The following is an 18,425-nucleotide window of genomic DNA, read 5'->3' on the forward strand; positions in this document are numbered from 1 at the left end:
AAACATCCAGGTTTCACTATCGCTTTACGGAAATGAAGATGGTGATGTTTCTCGTGTCTCCTGGCTACAAATGATATTTAGTTTCTTTTTCCTCGTGTGCTAGTAGAAAGGATCCATTTTTGTCTGCATGAGCGCCATTGTTTGACGGTTGGTTCTTTCTGTCTCCGTTGAGAAGTCAGTGGGCGCACACTCCTACATGTGTTGTTGCTTATAATGCTACAATGTTCGTAAGTGGTGCAGTGATAACAATCAGCTTTCATCTTTGAAGCATATCCTATTACACCAGTTTGTATAATGCAGGCAAGAACATTTCCTGATAGAGGGTAGTTGTATTTGGCGACGATTATGTTCGACTAGGCTTCTAGAAGTTACACCGCGTGTATCTAGCACCAACCTTGAAGCCACAGTACGATTGATTGATTGGATTTATTTTTCTGCTATTTTTGGCTATTCGTAAATGTGAGGATGTGTGATGATATGATTACATTGATGAAGGGACACTCACAAGAGCACACATGCCTAGTCCTGGATTCGAACCCGAGACCCCTGGCGTCGTGTCAATTTTCGGGTCCCTTCTCCTAATCACCATCCAGCCCATTTCTGACCTAGATTAAAATATATGTCAGGGTTGTTAAAGCTTCAGGAGTTTTAAATAAATTCAATTCCGGTCCAGGAGAGAAAATGAGCAAGCGTAAATGGGTTCTGGACCAATTAAAAAAAATAAAACAAATACAAGAAACACAGTCGTGTTAATGCCGAGTGTTCACAACTACCAGCCGTTTGCATCAGCGTGCACTGTTTGCTCCGATTTCTCCCCTTCTCTACCGTTGTGCGCGGCCTTGCTCCACAGATTCCTGATGGCAGAATTGGGACATCAGAGGAAACAAAGTCATCTAACTCACAACACAAAGCAAAAACGCATTCCATAGAGTGTAATTAGGATTGTTTATTTTCAATGTAGAACAAAGAAATAAAAGCACGGAATTGATACAATTCAGTTACTTGCTGCATCCTGGAACACTGTCAGGCCACGTGCAGACGAGGGCGTTGGGGTCGAAAACAGTTCCTTCTCCACACTCGTGGGGAATGACCTGCCAACCACCGGCTGTGGTCAGGCACTCGTAGTACTTGTTGCAGTCATTGGGGTCGGCGTTCAGTCCTTGGTGCTTGCAGATGTCGTCAGGGGCGAGAGTTGAACCAGGAGCGGACGTCGTGGTTGGTCCGTCAGTGCTGCCGGAGCCCTTGGGATAGAAATTGGCGGATTATTATATGAATTAAGCATTACCTGTTAGCAGGTCACCTACAAACTCTAATATCTTTTCTTTATACTCCATCCACTGTAAGAACAAAGTCAATATAAGCACATTTACGTGACTTATGAGATATCCTTGTGACGTACCTCCAACAAAACATGTTCGAAAGTGATTGAAAATAAGCTCCAATAAAAAGAAAATGGAAAGCATCCACCATTTATCTCAATAGATGACTGATTGATTGAGTTTTAAGTCCAATTTATGCACAATAAGGCTAATCGGGACTGGACCTACAGTTTAAAGTGGGATCCCAACTACTATGTTCCTCCACCGGGTATTGAACCCGGGACCTCTTGTTTCAATAGACGATTTTGTAAAGGTAAACGTAAAGTTCCCCATGCATATAGAACCGTGCCGTGAAGGCTCATTTAGGGGATGTGGGAATAGGGCCCCACACATTCTCGATATCTGCCAGTTTGGAGGTGATGTGATCAGCACCACGCTCCGGCCTCCTTTACCTCCCACGGTTGCCCCCAGGATAATAATTCTATTCAAGATCTGACCTAATTACTTTTTCTGTGTTCTATTACTTTGTACTTTATGTAGAATAAAAGTGCACGTCGAAATATTTTCTTTTTATCTTTTCTTTATTCAGAACCCTTGTGGACAAGTTATGGATCTAGAGATAGATAAATAGAAACAAATATCACAACATTTTTAAATGAAAATCTTGAGAAAAGAAAACAAACAAGAAAACAAAATCTGAATTATTCATACTGACTTCCATCACCCTTCCATATACCCTAATAAAGCATATTTTCGACTGTTAGAAGACAATGTTCTTCACTCGTAGCTTTATTACTACAATCAGTGCTTGAAGTGAAGGAGGATGTGGGGGAAAAGTATCCCCCAACTACTGTCACCATATCAAACCATAGCAGCATGCCCCAGCTAACCACAAGGCTAGACCAAACATCCCCCAGTTAACATTTTCCACTTCGGGGTCTGACTACAATAGCTGGTGGGGATATTTTTTTCCTCATACTTATAGCTGTGGCTTTGTGACGCATTTCTATCAGGTAGGTATTATGAGTCGATAATAATAAAGCGGTCTAGGGGCGAAAGTTTTAAATGATCATGGGTCTGGATCCATAGCTGAAGCTATACATTTCCTAAGGGCAAATATTGCAAATGAAGATAGCATATTTCGGCTCCAAGCATGTCGATTGTATAATAGCTAGTATACATTGTACCGATCAGCCGCAAAATCATAATTACTTCGGCGAAATGTTATCGTCTTTAAAAACTGAATACTTACCGTGGAAGCTGTAGAGCCATCGGTTGGTGCCGTACCTGCTGTTGGGACTCCGCCATTGAGGATCCTGTTGACGGTCTTGATGAGAGGGAATGTCTCTCCTCCACAAGTTCCGAGGAAGTCGGACGTGTCGATAGACCAGAACATGGCACCTCCCAGACCTAGGTCGTTAACGAACTGAGCCTGAAAAAACAAGAAAAACAGGAAAAAAAATATTAATTTCTGGAAGAAACGGATTTCACTGTGAGTAGCACCAAAGCCTGATTGATGCACAATGAAACAAAACCAACCAATAATAATGATTTAATTTGTTCATTTAGCCAGTACCACACTTTTCGTTACCAATACCAATATTCTTCAGGCACAGTTTCGAATTCAAGTCAGTACCAATCTCCTTCAAAGATCTGATAACTTCTGATATTAAGAGCATGCATGTATGAAGTAAGATTTTACATTTCGTGTCGCACACCTACGGACACGGAACTTTCTTCCTGTGTTAATGTCAAAGGTTTCGCCTTTAGAAATGTTAATAGGATCTTACCATGACCAAAATCTATTTACGATAGAGAATCCGATATTTCAAGGTTATCGAAAATGCGAGTTTCAGCATTTTCATGTTGCGAGAATCATTCATACACAGAAGACATTCTATATAATATACTTCTGACATCCACATACAACAAGATTAAATTGAATTGTCACACATAGCTGGCAGTGCCAGAAACTTATTAATTTTTGTTTCGTGGGTATTTTTGTTTCCACAGGTAAACTTGAAGTACATACATTTATTATGTAACATACAATCTAAGTAGAAGTATTAAAGAACACTGATATTTATTGAATATAAACTGTGACCAACAAAGTCCACCAAAATCCAACTCTTATTCCATGCTTGAGCTATGAGCTGTTGCACAAATATCTTGCTAATCTCCCTTATGCGTTAAATATATTTCACATCAATCTCTTCTTGAAATTACTTCTGACAATAAAAGTAATTGAGTAATACCAGGAAAATTACAGACCAGTTCTTTTTAATGTCCTTACATAACCATTGTAAAAATTCTTGGCCTCTTGCCCGCATTTGCAGTGTATATTGGGTCACAATCATTCACAAAAAATTGAGGTTAGTATTGCCCTTGCACATTACAGCCTACAACAATGTTAACAGTTAGAATAACGAATGGAAGACGTTTCAGTTCTTTGCCTTTGAATCAATTATATAAGAGGAAGAAATATGTAATTGTGTTAAATTATAATGAATTACCTTCAAGGTGATGGATTCTTCGTTATCGTAGCCTATCCACTTGTTGCCATTGTACATGTATGGAACTTTGGCGACATCATCCCAGACAACAGTCCAGCTGTCATCTTGGAGAAGTTCGCAGATCTGAAAACGGTAAAATAACGAATTTTAGAAACATTATTTGTACTTGACACAGTGATCGGATCAAGAACTAAAGTATAGGATTAACAAAAACGAAGGATCAGGTTGGAAGAAATGTCTAAATGGTTCTCATCGCTCGAATGGTAAACAAACACAAGAAAGGGAGATCGTACTGCGATTTAATTACGTGACGTGAAAATCACAAGAGTACACTTTAAATTATTGAAGAAGTGGTGGCTAGCCAATCATATAATTAATTACGTCTGCTCATACTTATGAGTTATGCAACAAATAGAAGTTTTTTTATTATGCTTTTGAAGTCACTTCCTTGACTATTTGTGCAAGGCACACAAATTTGAGATGGACTAATTGAAACGTTTCATAAGACAGAAGACGACGTTTCAGACGACTGACCTGCCACCTACATTTTTAAAGGTTAATTTGCTTATTGCTTCTACATTGTGAACTGTTCGATATAAATGATAACCACTTGTTTAAGTGTTCATTCTTAACAGTTATGGATTGATGAGTCACCTTGAAAAGTCATCGCTTCGTGAATTGTTCATTGCAAAATCTTCTCGCTTGCTGTGAGCCTCGTGTAAAGGGTCAACGAAGTTAGTAATAAGGTGTGTTTTATACAGCGTATATTAATACACCTGTAGATTGAATTGAATCTTCTGCAAATATGCTGTATAAAGAAACAAACTGCCGGAGTACTAATTGAGGTGAGTGTGCTTACCTCGTTGTAACCGTTCATGCCGGTCTCTTCAGTGTAGGGTCCAGCGGGGCCTGTTCCTGTGGATGGGGAATACACGTCATGGTCGCTAGCGCTTGCAAGAGTGAAGGTTCGCCCGTATGTAGCCATGCCCAACATCAGCTTCTCAGCGGGGGCTCCAAGCTGCATCCAGTAATGGATTGTGTAGTTCTGTGGAGAAAGAAAAAAAATAATAATTAATGTAGGAGGACTGGGCATCTACCCAAAAATGAATTAAGATAACTTGTTCTCTGCAGTTTCTAAGAAATATGAAATTTTGCACGAAATCATCTTCAGAAGACATTAGGATGTTCTCACAGGAGACAATACTTTGTCCAAAGCTTGGAACTTGAAACGTAAACCTGCGTGCATTAAAAAAAAAAAGACCCAATTTAATCGGTCCTACGAACAACATTGTATCAAACAAAGAAACAAATGCCACAGAAACAGCAAAACAATCAACCATGTTGCTTGTTGCTTTCTCTTGTACGTTCTTCCTAGCACAAAGTTCCACGGCGCAGAAAACTCTTCCACCTGTTCATAAAACGTGTCACTACAATTGTTACTAGGAAAGTTTTGCAATACACCTTTAATTTTCACAATCTTTCAAAATATTTTCCCACCACACTCAACACTTCTGCATCCTTCGAAACCACTCGTCGAACCATCGAACCAACTCTTCCACGTTTCCTCAGGGAGCTGGGTAGACATGCCACGCCCTTATAAGGTCCTCTTCGTTGAAAAACCGTATCCCTTTCGGCCTGTTCTTGACGTGAGGGAACAGCGCGAAGTCTCATGAATCAAGATCTGGGATGTAGGGAGGATGCTCAAGCACATTCATCCCAGTATGTGCCAAATATTTGGTGCAAACTTTGGAGCGGTTGGCAGGAGAGTTGTCATGGTGAAAATGCCAAGTATCTGCCCTTGAGCGTGGATGAATGTTTTTGAGAGCTGCTTAAACAACTCTGGGCAGGCACTCCTCGGTGTACCACTTCGTAGTGATTGTCTTCTGTGTTTCTAGCACCAAGCACACCACAACTCCCTTTACGGTAAAGAAGGCGGCCAGCATTCTCTTCTTCATGGATCGGGATTATTGCAGATTACACTGAGGAACAATGAAATTTGCCGCGACCGGAAAACTACCTATTTCTATGTTTTTTGACTTGCTGAACACGAAAATGATGTTCTTTTTTCTCCACCACGTCTAGTTTTTGAAAAAAACACGAAATTGAAGTAAATGTGACAAAGCTTTTTTTTCGCCATAAGATATACAAGGATTCTTCAAGAGATCACGTGTGGCTGTTTTTCCTGCGTAATATGAAGAAAGCATTGTAACAACAACAAAAGGGCAAACATCGTTTTTTATTTTGTTACCCGATATTATGATAAGAGTAGAGAAAGTCTTTGTTAAAGAGGCAAGGTGACTTATTCTACTGTGTCTTTATCAGTTGTGTTCTGTTCGCTGGAAGTGTAGGTTGTGTGTTAGGTTGTGTGCTTCATCGCGATTGTTTTGTGTATTATTTGAAAATAGTGCAGTGATGCCTCGTAACTGTGTAAATTCACCCAATCTGTTTTACTATGTGTGCAGTGAGTTCACGACAAAATCCCAACGAAACTCAATTACACCAATAGTGAAGAAATCTTACGAGCTATATTTCGGATGCAAATCGGAGACCAAGATAAAGGGTGGGCTCCTCATGTCTGTTGCAGTAGATGCTGGCGATATTTATGAGGGTGGTTACATGGTACCCATCTATCCATTCCCTTCGTTGTTCCCATGGTATGGCGAGAACCTCACGTTACTGATTGTTACTTCTGTTTAACTAATGTAACGGGATTTTCAAGAAAATCCAAAAAGTCCTACAGTATCCAAATTTACCTTCTGCGATAAGACCAGTGCAACATAATAAGACATTACCTGTTCCAAAGCCACCATTGGAATAGTCTTTGGAAGAGGAAACATAAACTTTCTCACATGAACCGATATCTTCTCTCGGACATGATCCTGACTTTCAAGAGTCACGGAAGACACGGCATCTTATCACCCAGCCAGAATTAAATGATTTAATACGTGATTTGAACCTTACATAGAAAGAAGCGGAACTGCTGGGTTCAAGACTGCAAGGGTGGAACCTGCTGGAACCATTGACAAGTATTACATTCAGAAAACGTCAACTAATTTTTTTTTCCTTTTTTCTATGAATGGGTCCCTTGTATACTGCAACAACGTCACTGGATTAATGCAGGAGTTAGGAGAAAACTATAAATCAGGCGAATGGAGGTTGTTCATCGATGCGTCAAAAACTAGCTTGAAGGCGGTCCTTCTGCATAATGGAAATGAGAAACCTTCAGTGCCAGTTGCTCATGCGAGTGAATTGAAGGAAACATATGAAAACATTGCTTTGATTCTCACAAGTGTTAGCTACGACAAACACCAGCGGAAAATCTGTGCTGATCTGAAGGTACTAGGAATTATTTTGGGGATGCAATCAGCCTTCACGAAATTCTGTTGTTTCCTCCGTCTATGGGACAGCAGAGCAAAGGACATACATTACAAAACTAAACAGTGGCCTCCCAGAAAGTGTTGCACACCTGGAGAAAAAAATGTCTCTCACAAACCTCTTATCGACGCCAACAATGTGTTACTCCCCCCACTGCACATCAACTTGGGGTTAATGAAGACCTTTGTGAAGGCCATAAACAAAGAAGGAAAAGGGTTTGAGTACTTACGAAGCAAATTTCCTGGTGTAAGCGATGCTAAAATAAAGATGGGATATTTGTTGGCCCTCAAATTCGGGAGGTAATGAACGATCCCAATTTTGAAGAACTGTGAAGTGAATGTGAGAAAGCAGCATGGGGTGCGTTCAAGGGTATGTGTCGCAATTTCCTTAGCAACCACAGGGCTCACAATTACTCTGAACTTGTAGAACGTATGCTGGCAACATACAAAACATGAGGTGCAATATGTGTCTCAATATACACTTTCTGTGTCCCCATTTACACTTTTCCCCCTCTAATCTGGATGCAGTGAGTGACGAGCAGGTCGAACTCTTTCACCAACAAATCGCAGAAATGGAAAAATGTTATAAAGGCAGATGGTCTCCCAGTTTACTAGCGGATTACTGCTGGAACATAGTCTCAGATGTTCAACACGCCTGCTACAAGCGGAAATCATACAGAAATACGTTTTGAAGGTGCGTTACTTTTACTGTTTTCTTTAATGATTACTATTTTACTGCAACTGCAAATTTTAGTGCATGTCATAACTACATCATTTACAATCATATTTGGTATTCTATGAACCCAATGTATTACTAAAATTCACACTATCACATTAAGGTTTGGAGCAATATGCTATATTTTACCCTTCTTTTAATGTACGGTGAAAATTTTCAAAATGGTTTCCGCCAGAAATGGTACGTGATACAACATTTTTGTTATGATTTTTTAAATCAGCGCACCCAATTTATTAAAGATCACCTATTTTCAGGAAGCGGCAAAACAAAAAGTTTTAATTTGTTCCTCAGTGTTATTGAAGATGTTTTCATCTTCAAAGACCCAGACTTTGTTCTGGGCTTTAGTGGGCACGTCATAATAGTAAACCCAGGTTTCGTCACTTGTTAAGATGTCCCATTCTCAAACTTCTTGATCATCTCGCGGCACCTTGAAACGCGTCGTGTGCCATCTGCTCGTTGGTTAAGGCGTGGGATACCCAAAAGGAACAAACCTTTCTCGCTTTAAGGTGTCCGTGCAGAATGGTATGAATTGCTGGTGCAGGAATGTCCAAACTCTCTTCTATTTGGCAATAGGTCACACGCCTGTCGGACTCGAGCATCTTCCTGACAGCTGCAATGTTCTCCTCTGTGACAGACGAGGATGGGCGTCCTGACCACGGAGCGTCTTTCAGGCTGAAATTTCCTCTCTGAAACTCCTAATACCACCTGAATATGGTCGTACGATGAGGATATTCATCTCCAAGCACGGGAGCCATGTCTTGTAAATACTGTTCAACCACTCAAACCGTGTGCAAAGTTGTAGTGCAATATTGTTCGGTATTTAGTTTTTGACCAAGCTGACTTTGCGAGTTCTTATCACTGCCACAGTTCACGAGCAACTAACAGCCAAAGGTCTTCCTGCCGGATACAGTGCAGTTTTGAACATGTCTCAACACGCTTCAATTTGTCACAACGTGCAACCTTTGTTTGCGCCATATTGCAAAACTTTCCTAGCACTCTTGTATACTATATTCTAGAGCCAAAAACTTTTTTTTTTCAATTTGATGCCGGCAAAACTGTTGCTTGAGTGGCCAATTTAACTGCCAGTTTGACCAGCTTTTGTTAAATGACATTATGGTTATTCTGAAGGCCTAATCAATCAATATTTCTGAGAAAGTGAACCGTTTTAATCAAATGAGAATGTAGCCTATCAGTAGTGACTCTCATATTTGTGTAAACCTCCACATGTGGCGAAAATGAATAAAATAACCATCACTATTTCAAATTATATCGGAAAGCTTGAACGGTATATTAATAAATACGTATGCTTTTTTAAGCTTTATGGACTGATTTAGTCAACAAGCAATGTCTATAGTAAACTTCTGGATCCACGATATTTCGGTGGGAGAACAGTTTAGGTCGAACCTCGGTTGTTAAATTGAAATATTAGTATGAAAAAATGGGGTGGTGCCCACTACTAATAGATACTTACGACATTGAAGTAGACGTAATCTCCCTGATCGTCTGGGCGTTGGTAGAGAGGGGCGTCGTGTCCTGTGGCAGGATCCCAGTCACCGTGGTAGTCGTAGCACATCACATTGATGAAGTCCAAACTCCTGAAAATAACAGTAAAGTCCTTGAAACAAGCCTACAGGGGTAACAACATCGCGTTAAATTAACCACAAGAGACAATGTTCATTAGCCACATTTTCCCAAACACGTTGCTTACATTATACAGGGTGTATCACAAGTAATAGCGCAAACTAACACAGTTGAAAGTACACGATAATAGAAGCAAAAAAGTTTCAGTAAACATGGGTCCGCAAATGAGCCGTTTTTGAGATAATTGCGAATGTGTGGTTAGACCCCGCCACTGACTTCATTGTTTGTTAACGTCGTCCTAGTTGGTAAAATGCTAATAATTTGTATGATACACCCTGTATAACTGCTGTTCCCAAACATAATGCAGTGGCTTGCTACCTAAAAACCGTCTTTATACTTATGCAAAGGAGCCGTAGGCACAGGGAAAAAAGTCACAATTGTTTTGCTCACGACACGCGCAATCTCCTCTATTGGCACAACAATGATTGATTGTTATCCTTGTTGTAGTTCCTGTAAGAGTTTGAGTGTGATATGAATCATTGTCTTTCTAAGTTTAAGGGGGCTTCGTTCAGAGCTCTGGCACGTGTCTAACTCGTCAAATGGGTGAAAGTAGTGGCAGAGAGTCTGTACTTGAAAGGTCAATATCTGTGCGACCAGATGTCTCCATATGAGTTTCCCCTTCAGTAATCTTCAAGGTTGCATTCAATTCCACTACTTCTGGGTTATATTTAACTTCTTAATCCGTTCTTTGTTGCCGAAATTTGCCAAAATATAGGACGATAAATAGAAGATGAAGCAAAGTAATGCTTTCCCGTTATGGTATAGCCTGTGTATCCATCCGGGAACAAAAACTAATCCCTCATTTCACGAGTGAAACTTTGACCTTTTACGTAACGACTCGACGAACCTCTCAAGGTCCATAAAAAACAGAAACACTTGATGCGCGAAGATCTAACAAAGGCAACAAAAAGATAAAGTCTTCAATTTTTCTTACGTCATGCAACTGACAATAGGGACAAATGTAAATAAATCGATTACAACCATCATCGAAATAAGAAAATTGATAACGGTGATCTTGAGTTGGATCTCAGTGGGGGCAAACTGCACAATGAACCAGATCCCACTTTAAACTATAGGTCCAGTACCGATTAAGCTATCTGAGTATAAAAATGGAAGAACAAAGAAGTACAATAAAATACCTACTTTCATTAATAGCAGAATTACTTCGCTGTTTTGGAACATAGCAATGAATTCCACAGTTCCTGCTTTGGTGATTAGGCACTTTGCTCTTTGTCTCCGTTACACTGCATAGAATATTGGAATGGTTGTGTTTGCAGAGAACTATCCAACATCGAAGTGAGTTACTTATTTTATATCTATGCATTCATATATCCACTTCGCTTTCTAATTCCAACCACACACTATAGTTAGCGAGATTTCGAAATCAGAGAACCAGGACAGGAATTTCTAACGAGCTGGGCTTACACACCTCTGGCAGATCTTACACACTTGCATTTGTGCTGCCACCTGGAATGCTTAACGGGAACTAATTCACACACTGTTTCTCAAAATTTGCTACTATTTAGGAAACTTGACTGAAATTATACCAAGGCATTATTTCATAATATTCCTGCTGGATTTTGGATGCCCCCCCCCTCCTCCCGAAGACCCATTGAAAGTTCCCCAAATAAGATTTGTTTGCCCGTTTTAAGGGAGTGTATTCTAACGCGGTTCCCCAAGAAGACCAGCTGTCAACGCGGACACAAACATAACTTACTCTGCCATAGCTGGAACGTCATAGGCAGCGTCGATGGTTCCCTTTCCGGCAGATACAGCAGCTGACATCAGGAAATCATGCTGGCTAAACTCAGCGCGCATTTCTCTGAGGAAGGTGGCGTAGTTTTCCTGCAGAAAAAAAATGAGGCATTGAGGAAACATATTCTTTTTTAGTCCAGTATGGATACACACAAACAATAGTGTATATGTGGTGACTTTTATTTTCTAATGAAATTAAGGCTTCCTTAATTCTGATTGTTGTTTTTATCTTGAGTAGTACATTTTCTCATTTCCATAAAATGTGATAGGAGGATACTTTTGGTTCAGATTCGGTTGCGGTATTCAATTTATTGTAATAAAATTACTCCTCTTGTTGTGCACTTCTTCCCTTGGGTACGGTTTATAATTTTCACTCAAAGAAAGCTTTACTGTTTAAAGCCATAGTTCGATTCCTGAGAATTCCAAGAATATTTTCCATAATTCATATTCGTCACCGGTATAGAAAGAAACGTGGTGTAGGTAAAATTCATACACAATAAATTGTGAAAAGTGAATTTTCGCAGCTTTCAAACTTTTCATTTTGCGATTTTGTTGGGTGATCGATTAACTATTTGTACCATTAGATTAATCGTGACGAGGATATGAGACGAGGGAAAGAAAATTGAAAGAAAATACGCCCGGAACTGTCAGTGGCCTCTGTTGAACGTACCAGACCAGCATTCGCAAGGAGTGACTGAAGAGAATCAGGAAAACACGTTAGTCAATCTGCGATGTCCTAAACGCGAGTCAGTACGTTTCTGCGACCAGTAGTTTATCCACATATCCCTAACACATCCCCCCCTTCCCCAACAATTTCTCAACACTTCGCAAAATATTTCTTAAGGTCCCATGATAGCAAACCAAAATAATATGATGTCCGGAATACCTAAATAAATAAATAAATTTCTGCATGCAAGAAAATATTGGCTAAATACGTTTCTTTATTATTATTTCAGAAGTTAAAATTACTTCATTTTGTTTCAATATCTCAGAATAGTTAATAGTGCTAGGAATTTTTTTCTTAGTATTAAGCTACAGTTAAATTTACCATGAGCTCATTCTCCTCAAGTATTTGGTCTAACTTCACCTTTACAGCACCTCACCCCTAAATACGATCTTAAATCCTCCTCAGATTGAAAATTCTGGATAAACCTGTGTTTGCTATCTACACAAAACGACACCTTACCATAAACAGTATTGGTTTTATATTTTCGGCCACTTTGGAAGAAATCTTTCCATATGATGAAAGAGAAATGAATATCTCTCTTGGCAAATGGTAAGGAGCCGTTTTTTTCTTAATATGAGTTTTATTAAATAAGATTAGCTAAGCTTCACAAAATTCAACAGGATTTTCGATCTAAGACATTGACTATACCTCCTGGACGATCATACTGAAGAGCAAGACGAAAGCAAAGCACTTGGGATATCCAAACAGAAGACTGGAGCCTCTCGTGACGTTCAGATCGTCTGTTTACTCTGCAATCTACCAATTTGCTTCTCTTGCTTCCGCGAATCTGTCGCCTGAATTGAGAGTTTGCAGAATGAAAGTGGCAATGCACATATTGACCCTCTCGGAGTCGCATCCGGCTGGAATATCCCTCCCGCCGGTCGCAGTGGTATAGGGGTTAGGGCAATGTTTCCAAAGAAAGTAGGTTGAAATTCGTTGACCTTACCTTGTCAGCAGGCTTGCCTCCTCGTGAAGCAGGATATTCCCAGTCGAAATCCAATCCTTGGAATCCATATTTCTGCAGGAAAGCCACTGCGGAATCAATGAACTTCTTCCTACCGTCAGCAGTGGATACCATCTGTGAAAGGAAAATACATGAGTATTGACCTCGATTTGCAAAATGCTACAATGGAATTTCCTACTGTCAATGTATTTGACTCCAATATAAGGCTCGTTACGTACGAAACTGGTTGTACTACTAAATAGTCCTACTGGTTTGCGTGGTAGATACCAAATTTGAAATAGAAAAGGAGCTACAAATATGTGTGCCCAACTATCTCTGGAACAAGCGAACGAAGACACGTCTCTGTGCAAGTAGAGTCACTGCAGTCACCAGTCTTTGCAGCAGCGTGTAAAGCTTCGCTCTGTCCTCTCGATTTCCTCCCATTCTCTGCCGCTATGTGCGGTCTTCCTCCAGAGATATCTGAAACAGGGTATAGCAACTAAACTCCGAGACAATTCACCCTTGTAGCAACGTTTCCCAAGTCGAGACACAAACATACGCACAAGAAAATAGTCCCGCTGATACGGGTTCTATTCCGACACGACTGTCTACTTCCAACAAATCAGTTATTTATTTATAATTCATTAACAGACTAACGCATGCAACAACGGTTACAAAACGAGCTCAGCAGGCGAATTTGTAGTCATAGATTCGCCAACTGTGCAGTCAGTTACGCAGAAGGAACATGAAACCCTTGTGTTATCTTTTATATTCTGGTATGATATAGTTACTAGAAAAGTACACAGAGATAATGTTTATTCAAGTGCTCAGAACGTCTATCATGAAGATAAAGTTAGATAATAATATTAGATAATTTTAAGTCCAACATCTTACAATGCCGTTTTGTTTATTCTTAAACGTGAAATACTTAAATTTAAAAGCAGTTCTGAAATGACCTTGAAAAGTTTTGCTCTTGTAAGTCTTCAATAATAGTAGTTTTCAGAACTTTGACATCATATCAAGAGATATTTTTTTTTTTAAAGGCACAAGATAAATATCTATTTGCACATTTTTATCATAGAAATTTTTAACATTATGTCCGTTTCCACTTTACGGAATTGTCCCTAAATAAATACCTAATAATTTTAACACAGCACTAACAAATTAAATAATTTTGATAATACTGAAATTCAGTTTCCAAAAGTAATTCACTAACAGTACTTTCATAATGGAAGTCCATATTGTGAAAAATGAAGCGACGTCTTTCGAAAGTTTACCTGGGAATACTTTGATGATCCCTCGTTCCAACCGCCAATGGCAAGCATGGTCTTCAAGTTTGGATTCTTCTTCCTCAGGTCATTGAACCTTTCAAATGCGCCTGAAACGAACAAATTAATACTGATTCCAGTCGATAGTGACGTCATTATATTGGGAACAAACAGATCCATCAAAGAGTTATAGCTTTCCTAAGAAATCCATTTTTTAGTGTAGGCTAGATATCTTAAGTATATGAAAGTGTAACCCTTAGTGGCATATCTTTCAGGGACAACAATGTAAATTCTTTTAAAATTGTTGTACTTGTTCTTTTTAGTCTATCTTCTCTACAGGGTGATCACAAAGTCAGGAACCAATGGGAGAACTGACGAACAGAGCAGTTCTCTATTACAAAACGTTCCTCACATGTCTGCCACTCAACACACTTCCTCAAACATTTTAACAATTTTACTTTAATTCTCTTCAAAATGTGAGCATCTTGAACACTCGTTGAACTGAATATAATTCAGATCCCGAATTTTAGAACATACAACTGAGATTTCCGAATTCACTATATGGCAAAGTCCATGGAGTTGAGGTCAGGTGACCGTGGCGGCCATTCCACATGGTCATTTCTACCAATCTAGCGTCAGGGAAACATGTCATCACAAAAACAATAGTCATTGGTTCTGGACTTTATGGCTACCCTGTACCTTACTCTGAAGAAAAAAGAACCCTCTTGAAAATCACACAAGGACTTCATAGAAAGTCTTACCCAATCCGTATTCCTCATACAAGTCGTTCCATGGATCCAGGGAAACGATCTTTCCTCCAGTGAGACCAGCGAACCCGTAGATGAGATGGGTGCAGATGGCTGGGTCAATGTCTTCCACGTCGAACATCCCTTTGCCCGGCCTGTAAACCGACCAACTGCCGAAGTAGCAGACGATCTTCTTCTCCGCTGAAGCTACCAGGGAGAAAAACCATACTTACTTGTATAACATATATTAAAATATGTATTACAAATTATACTAGATTACTCCACTAGAGTCTGTTATTTTACATGGTTTTTCTACATCTTTAGGGTAATCGCAGCAATGAGGACGAATTGTATAAATATTTAGTGTTAAACTTTTGTTTAGTCCCACTTTATGCTCAGATAGGCTGATTGGGACTGGTCCTACAGTACATAATATGATCTAAATCACTGTGTCATGTGATTAATTGATTTTTTTTAAAATTTTACTTCGTTTTTCTGCCACTTTTGGCTAATCGCGAAGCTGGAGATGACTAATGATATGATGAAATTGATGAATTTGTTTGTTTGTTTGTTGTTTAATTCCACTTTATGCAGAGATAGGCAAATCGGGACTGGACCTACCGTCAAAAGTGCGATCTGAATCATTGTGCAATGTGCCTCCGCAGGGTATCCAACTATGAAATTGATGAATGGACACTCATAAAGAACACCGGGACTCGAACCCGGGACTCCTGGAATCGCAGAGCGCTGTGTTAACTACTCAGCCACGGGGGTCGGCCAATGAATGCAGATGTGTTTCAGACTTAAGCCTGAATCACACGGAACTGGATATCCAGTAGGAACGCTCTAGTTGACGCTGGACTGGCTACCCATTTGCTAGTTTTCGCCTCACACGGTACTTGTTACACCGTACTTGTCGATAGTCTTTCGTTCCCATAATGGCGGCCGCGCGAGATGTAAACAACGTATCACTTCACACTTTTAAAACACGATAACTATTCAACCGAGAGGAATATCGCTTCGTATTAAATGGTTTTAGGTAGAGAAGAACGGCGCTGATAAAATACATACTTTACAACGTTTACTGTACACGTATGGAAGAATATTTTAGCTTTTTCTATTGTAAACATGCCTTTCGTGCTGTATGAACTCGGAAACCACAGACAAAAAACGCTACTTTGCAAACTCACAGATTATCTTCACATGGCCAAACTTTGCTCTGATTGGCTGTTCCACAGAATCTAGTCGAAGAAGTTAGTAGCAATTAGAACATGTTCTATTCCTAAAAACCAGTCAAGCAGTCAGCCAGGCGGCCATGATTTCTACCTAGAAAGTCAGTTCATCGCCAACTAGGGCATTCCAACTAGAAATTCAGTTCCGTGTGATAGGGGCTTAAGAAAGAAAGTTATCTGGATATTCGTCCACAGGAATTTTGTCATAAATTTCGCGCATAATATATGCTCAAGGTCTCGTATCCTCCTAATCTTTGGTTGTAAATGCTAAAGGAACCGGCTAGTCGTCTTATTACAGTCATATTATTTTCAGAACTGACTGCTCAATACTACCAACAGTTTATAATGTAAGAAAGAGGGCTCGCGATAGGTTCTACGTTGAGATGACGCCATTGGCTCACTTGCTGATTGGACGTTTCGGGAGTTATGACTCGTTCAGAAGCTGCAAATGTCTAACAGTCAGAGATATTAAGAAAACAATGTCATTCTATCAGTATGAAACTTTAAGAATTTATCTTCTCTAGACCTAGATTTAGTTACATATTATCCGATAGAGTGAACAACAAGATTTTTTTTTAAAAAATAATTATTTCAAGACTGCAAAATGTAAAAGAGTAAAACTTACGAAAAAAAATTGAAACTTATTTCTTACCTGCAACAGCAGCCAAAGCGACAACGGCCAAGAATGCAAGGAATCTCATTTTCAGCTGAAAACAAGATAAGAGAGTGTATATTTTTGCAATAATTTACACTAAAAATAGAAGAGAGATGTAATTTAGACAGATGTGAAGTCATTCGAAATGGTTTTATTCGTGTATTATATTAATTTCCTTGCGGAATAGGCAGAATCAGCCATTTCTCTCATTAATAAAAAAATGTTGTATAGATTTCGATAAATCTGTCAAGACAATGTTCTTCTACATGTAGTTTGTTTTCTATAGTTTTTGCTTGAAGAAATTGATAACAGATGGCACTACAGAGTCTCTCAAATAAAAGAACTAATAAAATTAAATTCAATGAAACATTTGAGAGATGATTATATGAAATTTATTGTAATTTATTGCAGGACAAATTTTCCCGAAAAAGTTTTTTGTTTTGAGTTTGTCAGGTTTTTTTCTGTGTACGATGATAGTAACGAATGATACTCCTTTATAAGGCAACACTATAAAAAAGAAGTGATTTGAAGAATTTCATGTTTCTGTAGTTGTTTTGTATGTCAAGTCCTGTGTAAGTGGATAAATACGCAGCAAAACGTGCCTGCCACCTGAGCGGCTACCTGCGAAGGGTCTTCGAATGAGTCTTGAAATATTTGCGATGCGACAAAAACTACCACTTGATGGGACGGCATCAAAATCATTCACCGAAATTACGATTTTACGATTTTCTCTAGTTTTCCTGATTTCCATCACACTTTATCCAGGCTATGGACAGTACCACACTGTTATTGGAATTTCCGCGTTTTGCAACCAACTATTCACAAAGTAATCAAAGGAAAAAGTTAGCTTTGTCTGATTCTGGGGCTTGAGAGTGTATATCCAGCCATCCATCATAAACTTCCTCCGTTTTTAAGAAGGCCAGAGCGGCACACATGCGTATATGCAAACGGATTTCCTCAATCTCTCGATACTCGACCGAACCTAACCTAACCTAATAGATCAAAGTCGTAATGACTAATGTGGTAAAACGAATAACCTAGGTGGGTGCTGGATAGCGCACCGTGTTGTAATGTCTGACATGTCAAGGGCAAGTTCAAACGTTTTTCTTCAAGGGGTACGTTTTGTCGCGAAGTAAATATTTTGAAGATCTTAGTGGATCCTTCACAGGTAGCTCTTTATCTGAGTGGTACGTTTCGTCGTGAAAACCCAAGTGGTACGTTCTGTCGCTGGTACGTTTTGTCGGGACACCACGTAGATTGGTATGCCCAAACATCACAAGGCAAAATTCTAGGGTGTTCGAGAAAAAGCACTCAAGTCAAGAAATGTAACTTTACAGCAGTCAGTTCGTCCACTGAGAATTCAATTAGATGTAATACAATTAGAGATAGGACATTTGCATTCTCAGTGGACGAGTTATTTAATTATTCTCTTAATATCAAAAACTATAGGCATGATTTATTATGTTGGATCATCACGGTTTAGAACCTTTTTACACATGCTCACCATAAAATTCTA

The 18,425-nt window shown here is 39.4% G+C and overlaps 1 protein-coding gene across 1 annotated transcript; it reads right to left on the reverse strand.

Moving 5' to 3' along the window:
• Window positions 1–934: 934 nt before the first annotated feature.
• On the reverse strand, window positions 935–16,957 carry LOC145995277 (acidic mammalian chitinase-like). Its single transcript, XM_083131865.1, has 10 exons — window positions 16,907–16,957; window positions 15,038–15,229; window positions 14,286–14,386; window positions 13,012–13,143; window positions 11,301–11,428; window positions 9,414–9,537; window positions 4,692–4,877; window positions 3,833–3,955; window positions 2,572–2,751; window positions 935–1,241 (listed from the first exon to the last, which is right to left on the reverse strand). Exons 1-10 carry the CDS (start codon window positions 16,953–16,955, stop codon window positions 999–1,001), a joined length of 1,458 nt encoding a protein of 485 aa, XP_082987991.1. The 5' UTR covers window positions 16,956–16,957; the 3' UTR covers window positions 935–998.
• Between the last annotated feature and the right edge of the window lie 1,468 nt (window positions 16,958–18,425).

Source organism: Lepisma saccharinum, chromosome 11 (genome assembly GCF_977018435.1).
Source record: "Lepisma saccharinum chromosome 11, izLepSacc3.1, whole genome shotgun sequence".
Taxonomy (NCBI): Eukaryota; Metazoa; Arthropoda; class Insecta; order Zygentoma; family Lepismatidae; genus Lepisma; species Lepisma saccharinum.

What these genes read in the sequence shown, in the direction of transcription:
- LOC145995277 (XM_083131865.1), bottom strand. Translation starts at nt 16,955, where the DNA reads ATGAGATTCCTTGCATTCTTGGCCGTTGTCGCTTTGGCTGCTGTTGCA. An exon ending in GAGGCAAGCCTGCTGACAAG is followed by an intron (nt 11,429 to 13,011) that starts GTAAGGTCAACG and finishes TTTTTTCTGCAG; the next exon opens with GAAAACTACGCCACCTTCCT. An exon ending in GCATGAACGGTTACAACGAG is followed by an intron (nt 3,956 to 4,691) that starts GTAAGCACACTC and finishes TACCGTTTTCAG; the next exon opens with ATCTGCGAACTTCTCCAAGA.